Source organism: Eimeria maxima, genomic scaffold (assembly GCF_000499605.1).
Source record: "Eimeria maxima Weybridge genomic scaffold, Emw_scaff344, whole genome shotgun sequence".
In the NCBI taxonomy this organism is placed as follows: Eukaryota; Apicomplexa; class Conoidasida; order Eucoccidiorida; family Eimeriidae; genus Eimeria; species Eimeria maxima.
The window spans coordinates 24,333-32,700 of NW_013563818.1; the positions used below are offsets into that span (position 1 = coordinate 24,333).

Sequence of the window (8,368 nt, forward strand, 5' to 3'; positions counted from 1 at the left end):
TTTTTTGGTTAAAAAAAAAAAAAAAAAAAAAAAAAAAAAAAAAAAACGAAGAAATAAAAAGGAAATAAAAAATAAATAAAGAAAAAGAAATAAATAATATATAAAAATAAATAAATAAATAGAGGGAAAAGAAGAACAATTAGTAAGTAAGTATAATAGCCAAAGAAATAGATAATATATAATACAGCATATATAATACATCATAAGATACATAAAAAGATGGAGAAAAAAGTACATAATAAAATAGGGAATAAAATAGACAATTAAATAAATAAAATAAAGAAATAAAAGACGAACCTGTAAAGGTAAGAGATGCCTGATTAGTTAATCTTCTTGCTAGCCAAAGGAAAGGTTTCTCGAAATTATAATTCGATCTTGCACTAATATCATAATATTGCAAATTTTTTTTTCTATGGAATTGAATTACTCGGGCCTTAACTTGACGATCTTTTACGTCTACCTATAAATAAATTAATAAACTAAACAAATAATATTATTAATTCATCTATTATTTAGTATTTATTAGTATTATAGGGAGAAGGGGGGGAAAAAATGGGGAAAAATAAGGGGAGAAGCAGCAGAGTCGACTGGGTATCTTCTATCTATATAGGGGTATATATGTATTCATGTATTCTTATTGTATTTATTTTATTTTATTTTATTTATTTATTTATTTATTTAATTTAATTTATTTATTTTTATTTAATTTACCTTGTTTCCTACGAGTACGATGGGTATATTCTCGCATACACGAACAATATCTCTATGCCAATTGGGGATATTTCTGTATGTAATACGACTTGTTACATCGAACATCATAATAGCGCATTGCCCCTATAAAAAAAAGAAAATAAATAAAATAAATTTAATTTAATTAATTATATTTAATTTAATTAATTAAATTTAATTAAATTAAAATAAATAATCAAAAAAAAAGCATGCAGAATAAGCTATATAAACCCTCATAAACCCTAAACCCCTCTAAACCCTAAACCCTAAAAAAATAAAAGGCAAACCCAACTAAATATCCAGTAAACCCTTTTGTCCTTCCCCTCGTAAACCCTAAACCCTCATAAACCCTAAACCCTAATTACCTTAATATAATATCCATCACGTAGACCGCCAAACTTTTCTTGGCCAGCCGTGTCCCATACATTGAATACTATTGGGCCGAAGTTGGTGGTGAAGCGAAGAGGGCGGACTTCGACACCAAGAGTGGGAATATATTTTTTTTCGAATTCTCCTGTAAATAATTCATAGGGATTTCTATATAAATATATTTATTAAGAAATATAAAAGGGAAAAAGAAAGAATAGAAAAAGAAAAAGGATATTATTGAATTGAGCAGACAAAGACGAAAAAGAAAAAGGGTCTAAATGATATATTATTCACTGTAGGAAGAGGAATAATAAGGGAGATACAGCAGGAGAAGCAGCAGCAGCAACAGCAGCAGTAGCAGGCGCAGCAGCAGCAGGAGAAGCACTGAGGCTGCTGCTGCTGTATTATACATAACATAGCAGAGACATCCTTAATGAGACATAACAAGGATATAAACAGCAACAAGAAGGGCAAGAATTGCGGCAGCAGCAGCTGCTGCTGCTGCTGCAGGGACTGCCGCTGCTGCTGCTGTTGCATGCAGACATCATAGAGACCCCAGGGAGGTGTATATACACCTGAAGGTCCTTATAAGGATAATAAGAAGAAAGGAACAGAAAAGGAGCAGCAGGAAAAGACAGACAGGAGCAGAAGCCATAGCCGCCCCACAGTGCATCTGCTGTATATATAGGGTGTATATAAGCCCTAAACCCTAAACCCTAAACCCTAAACAAGAAGAGAAGAGATAAATATATACTATAAACCCTTATATTATACAACAAGAAACAAAAAAAACACTCACCTGTAAGGTGCCTCTTCACCAGGGTCGTCTTCCCTACACCCCCATCTCCCACCAAAATGAGTTTAAACTCTGGTACCTGCTCCGCCATTTTTAGGGTTTAGGGTTTAGGGTTTAGGGTTTTAGGGGTTTAGGGTTTAGGGTTTTGCAAACCAATCTTATTATGCCAAAAGCCCCAACCAAATTTTCTTCTCATACCCTACGCATGAACAGAACAAGTCGCTGCCGCTGCTGCTGCTGCTGCTGCTGCAGTAGCAGCCAGCAGCAGCCTGCTGCTGCTGCTCCTTGGGTGTTTTTTGTGCAGCTCTTGTTAAGGAGAGGTCAACCCCTCCACCTACATCAATAAATGTATTTTCCTTTTTATTCTAAATTTTTAATTAATTAAAACTTACTTGTCTGATTCTTTCATATAAATAAATACAATGACGCAACAACATACCATGCATGGGGCCACCAGGTGTACGTACACCGCAGCAGTGACGCCTCCCCCTTGCTGCCTCCTGTCTAGGAAGTGATCTAATTAACTCATAAACCCCTTTTTTTGTACATATTAAAATAATGTACAATGTTTTTTGTGTATATTTAGTTATTTAGATGCTCATATCTCTACAAACAGGGGAGAAGCAGCACCACACAGGGAGGCTGCTGCATGCTAGGCTGCTTTCTCGGGTGTATCCGCAACTTTATGTATCGCCAGCTGTATCCTCAGGTGTATCTTCAGGTATATCTTTAGGTGTTTGGCTACTCTTGTGTCTCCTCAGGTGTCTCCGCAGATGTATGTACCTTTAGGTATATCTCTAGGTGTATATTCAGTTGTATATATTCGGGTGTATCTTCAGGTGTATATGCAGCTAAATTGTGCATCCTTATCCCTGCCCAAAGGTTATTATTAGCAGAAAAAAGGAATAAAAATAAAAATAAAATACTTTTTATTATAATAATACTTATTTATTAGTATATATTAATATACTCTTACTTATACCCTTAGTAACAATAAATAATATTATTAATTAAGGGAGAAGTTACTTCCTGCTGTTACCTAATACTAATAAAAAAACTTCTCCTTGCTGCAGCAACAGATGCAGCGAAACCCCACATGCATGCATGCATGCATGCATGCATGCATAATAATACTTTATTGTGTCTGCATGCATGCATGCAGACATGATAAAGTATTCTTTGCTGCTGCATGCATTATAAACATTACTAAATAAGAATAAGGGGGAATAAAGTTACTTATATCTATGTATATATATACTATTTATATATGTATATATATACTATTTATATATGTATATATTATTTATATAAATATACTATTTATATATGTATGTGTATATGTATATGTATATGTATATTATATATATATTTATACTAATATAATAAGCCTTATAAAGGAAACAAAGCAAAGAAAAGCCTAATGAGCCGCACCAAGTGCATGCTCTATAGAACAAGTTAGCAGCACGAGCAGCAGCAGCTGTTGCTGCTGCTGCTGCTGCTGCTGCTGCTGCTGCTGCAATATAAGCAGCAGCTTCCCCTTTATTGTCTTTGTTGTATCTTTGCTCATAAAAAGAGCAAAGAAGAAAAATTTAAATAATAACTATTTATTTATTTATTTATTTTATTTATTTATTGTATTTATATTTATTTATTTATTTATTTAATTTATTTATTTATTTATTTATTTATTTATTTTTTCTTTAAGGAGCCAAAGACAGAGTCTGGTACTTTTTTTTCCTCTATTTGTATATCATCTAAATCAATATCCATTTCTTCTTGCTGTCTAGGCTGCCCTACACCACTGCTGCTGCTGCTGCTGCTGCTGCTGCTGCTGCTGCTGCTGCCGCTGCGGCTTGCTGCTAAGAAGCTCCTCTCCCTCTCCTGTATAAAGTCTGCCCCTACCTGTTGCTCATCTAAGTAATAACCTAATCCTTGTGGTCCTTTCTTGAAGGCGTAACCAGCACGGGGACCCTATAAAGAAAAAAGATATAAATAAATAAATAAATAAATAAATAATATAATTAATAAATATATATAAATATAAATAAAGGAGACAATTAGCTAATAAATAAATGGCTATAAGGGTATACTTTTATTCCTTATACAATAAGGAGACATATATATTATATAATATATACATACATATATACATACATCCCTGTTTATACACTAACGCATGCATATGCCTATATATACACATATACATGTATATATATACATATATATACATATATACATATATATAAATAAGTAAATAATAAATAAATAATAAATACATAAATTAAATGTATTAGATGATAAGAAAAGAGGAGCATATATACACATATATATACATATATATACATGTATATACAGCAAATATAATGTATATATATTAATAGATAAATAAATAATAATAATATATAATAATAAATAAATAAATAAATAAATACTTACATTAAATGTACTAGATGATAAGAAAAGAGGAGCATCTTGTTGTATTGCTGCTCTTGTTGCTGCCTGTCTTCTATGACGCTGCAATTCTTGATACTCTGCCTCTGCTTCCTCTCTTTCTTGTATCTCTGTTTGCTGCTTCTGCTGCAGCAGCAATTGGGCCTGTAGTGCCTCCTCTTGCTGCAGCAATTGCTGCCTCTCCCTGTCCTCTCTTGCTAATTGTGCTGCTGCTTCCTTAACAGGATCAGCAGGCAATGGCTTTGCTGCTTCTGCTGCTGTTAACTCCGCTACGTTGTGGTGTACTTGGCTGTATTGAGCTATTACACTGCAAATAAATAAATAAATAAATAAATAAATAAATAAATAAATAAATAAATAAATAAATATAAATATTAATTAATTAATTAATTAATTATATATTAATTAATGTATACAAATAGGATAATTATAATATTATTTGTATTTGCACTGAGCAATCATATTCCCCCTATTGTTAATCTATTTAATTTATTTTATTTATTTAATTTATTTATTTATTTTATTTAATTTATTTAATTTATTTAATTTATTTATTAATAAATAAATAAATACAATATTTACCTGCGCTTAATACGCAACATATCCTTGAATGTATCTTCGTTACCATAGGCGACCTCCAAGTCACGCCACGCCTGTATAAGAAAAGAAAAGAAAAATAAATAAATAAAATAAATAAAATAATATAATTAATTATATTATTTATTAATAATATATTTAAATATACACATGTAATACAGTAAATATGGTCACAACTCCTGTTGCTGCTCCTGCTGCTGCTGTTGCACGAGGGTGCAACAACAACAGCAACAACACCAACAGCAGCAGCAACAGCAGCAACAACACCAACAGCAGCAGCAACAGCAGCAGCACCACAACCTCCATCATCATCATCACTAGCATCATCATGACAATCACAATCACCAGCAGCACCAGCATCGTTAGCAGCAGCAACACTAGCAGCAGCAACAACAACAAAACCAGCAGCAGCAACAGCAGCAACAGCAGCAACAGCAGCAGCAGCAACAGCAGCAGCAGCAGCAGGACTAGTCTTACATTCCAGAATTCTTGATCTTTTGATGGATCACAAAGATGTGCTGCATGCTGATAAATTGCTCGCGATCTATCAATTTCTCCAAGACATTTCTCTACATGTGCATAACGCATGCATACTGTTCTTACCTAAAAAAAAAGAGAAAAAAGAAACAAAAAAAAAATAAAAATAAATTCATAAGAATAAATAAACAGAAAAAAAAAGAAAAAGAAAAAAAAAAAATCTCTAGACCCTAAACCCTAAACCCTAAACCCTAAACCCTAAACCCTTACATCCTTGGGCGGGAGGGTTTCGATAGCCTCTTCGAATATTTTTCTTGTCCTCGCCACTCCAAATAGTTCACTAGTCTGCAGCAAAGACACCCCAACAGCAGCAGCAGCAACAGCAGCAACAGCAGCAGCAGCAGCAGCAGCAAAAGCAGCAAAAACAACAACAGAATGAGTATTGAATATAAATGAATTAAATAAAAGGAAGAAAAGGGAGAAAGGGAAAAAACAGCACCTATAAATAAAAAAAACAATTAATTAATTAATTAATTAATTAATTAATTATATTAATTTAATTAATTAATGAATTAATTAATATATAAATAAATGTATTGACTTACCCTAGCAATATATACACAATACATATCTAATTGTTCCTCAGGTAATACAGCTTTTGTTGCTGCACTATAAATAGATAATGCATGCTTAGCTAATCCATAAGTTTCCTCTAATTTAGCATAAAGAAGGAAGAAATTTTTTGCATATTTATTAGGTATATTATATATAATTTGTTGGAATAATTCTCTTGCTCTCTCCAATTTATTCCTTTTATACCTATTTATAAACTTTGTTATATACATTAACCATATACTATTTACATGTGGCCAATTAAATAAGGATACACCTCGTTCGTATACACGAAAGGATTCTTCATAGTATCCACGCTCCTATACACACAAAAAAATAATTTATTTATTTATTTATTTATTTATTTATTTATTTATGTTGTTAAATTGCATGCATGCATTGAGGGAAATTCACAGAAGGAATAGGGAAGGAATAAGAGAAGAAAAAACACCAGCAGCATCAGCACGAACAGTAGCAAAAGCAACGGCAGCAACAGCAGCAGCAGCAACAGCAACAGCAGCAGCAGCAGCAGCAGCAGCAGCAGCAGACCTCAAGGAAATGTGCATAATTAATGACGAGTTGTGGCGTAATAACTTTTAATTGAAACATTTTATCATAACAAGCACGCACGGTGTCCATAGACCCAAACATTTCTTCCTGCATACAAATAAATAAATAAATAAATAAATAAATAAATAAATAAATAAATAAATAAATAAATTAATTAATTAATTATAAAATGTATTATATACTATATTTATTATATATATTTTATACTTATTTATAACTGGCTATACAACCACTATACAATACATTCTTTCCCTCTTCCCTCTTCCCTCCCCTTCCCTTTCCCCTTTGTTTTCTTTCTTATCTTGTGCCCCTATATAATACAATTATATTACAAGATTTTATTTATTATAACTTTAAATCGTTATTTTTGGGGCTGTGTGTACATGCATGCATGCAAGTATGCATGCATGCATGCATGCATGCATACACGCATATTTGCATGCATATTTCTTACCACATCTGCAGCAAGTGCCCATAATTTAACAGATCTATATAGTCTATTATGTGCTTGTTTTCCTTCTTCTTGTTTTTTATTATTAGATTGGCTAACAGCAGTCCTAGCAAGTCTTAATGCATCATTATATAGACCATGACGTAGATGCATCTCTATACATTCACACCATACAGAAGATAAATCATCTACTGTCCTATATGCTGCCTGTACACCCCGATTAAATACTTTTGCTGCATTCTCTATATCTCCATGAGCCTCATAAAAACGAGCAAAAGATATCCATAATACACCTATACGTCCTAATGCTTTCTGTGGGTCCACGGTAGCCACAGCCTCCGTAAATGTCTCAACAACCTGTACACACAAATAAATAAAATAAATAAATATATAAATATATATAATTAATTATATTTATTATATTTATATTTAATTATATTTATAATGATAGGTTATTCATATATTATTTATTCATCTTGTTTATCTTACACCACCACCACCACCACCACCACACCACCACCATCAACAGCAGCAGCAGCAGCAGCAGCAGCAACAGCAGCAACAGCAGCAACAACAACAAGAGCAGCAACAGCAATATAAGGATGAATAATAATTACCTTTTTAGTATCATCTTGTACTAATTCTGCCCTAGCTAACCATTCATGAACATTATGTGGATTTTGTCGAAGTTTACAGGAAGAAATAAGAAGAGGTCTTCTTTCTGTTAATCGTTCAAGTCTAGCAATAGCAAAATCAATTTCTTTAGCTGCTGCTGCTGCTGCATCTTCTTGCTGCTGCTGTTGTTGCTGCTGTTGTTGCTGCTGCAGTAATTGTGCTACTATTGCCTCCTCAAATGCTGCATATGCCTCATATACTATAGCTAGATCTCTTATAGTAGATACAGAGGATAAACTTTCCTCATATATATCTCTTGCCTTAGGTAATAGACCTATTCTTATATAATGAGAGGCAAGAGAGCACCATAAGGAAGCAACAGCATCAGAGAATCTATTTATACCACTTCTTAATATATCCTCAACTCTTACGGAGTGTATAGACTCTGGATATGCAGCAACTAGTTTACATAATTCTAGCCATAATTCATGACGTGTCCTACCACTAGCCATACGTATACTACTATCGCTTGCTGCTGCAGCTAATTGGGCTGCTGCCTCATCATAACGACCTACAGATACTAAATATAATGCATATTCATCTAATATCTCCGGACATATCATTGACCAACGACGATATAAACATACTGCTGTCTCGGATACACCACAACCCTACAAATATCATATTTACACACATATATA

General features: G+C 33.0%; 2 protein-coding genes across 2 annotated transcripts in view; both read right to left on the reverse strand.

Annotated features, from left to right (window-relative positions):
* The window catches only part of EMWEY_00029300 (GTP-binding nuclear protein ran/tc4, putative), a gene marked incomplete at both ends in the record, with an annotated part of 2,287 nt that extends 302 nt beyond the window's left edge, over positions 1 to 1,985 (reverse strand). Inside the window, 4 exons of the mRNA XM_013478262.1 lie at positions 298 to 460; positions 724 to 834; positions 1,095 to 1,243; positions 1,898 to 1,985. Coding sequence (XP_013333716.1) covers positions 298 to 460; positions 724 to 834; positions 1,095 to 1,243; positions 1,898 to 1,985 — 511 coding nt within the window. The remainder of the gene's footprint in view (positions 1 to 297; positions 461 to 723; positions 835 to 1,094; positions 1,244 to 1,897) is intronic.
* Positions 1,986 to 3,583: 1,598 nt separating this feature from the next.
* Positions 3,584 to 8,290, reverse strand: EMWEY_00029310 (XPA-binding protein, putative; the record flags this gene model as incomplete). Its single annotated transcript, XM_013478263.1, has 10 exons — positions 3,584 to 3,865; positions 4,331 to 4,652; positions 4,928 to 4,998; positions 5,420 to 5,545; positions 5,690 to 5,764; positions 6,025 to 6,131; positions 6,276 to 6,351; positions 6,581 to 6,688; positions 7,056 to 7,409; positions 7,670 to 8,290. The coding sequence occupies 10 exons, from the start codon at positions 8,288 to 8,290 to the stop codon at positions 3,584 to 3,586; spliced, it is 2,142 nt and encodes a 713-aa protein (XP_013333717.1).
* Positions 8,291 to 8,368: the final 78 nt, after the last annotated feature.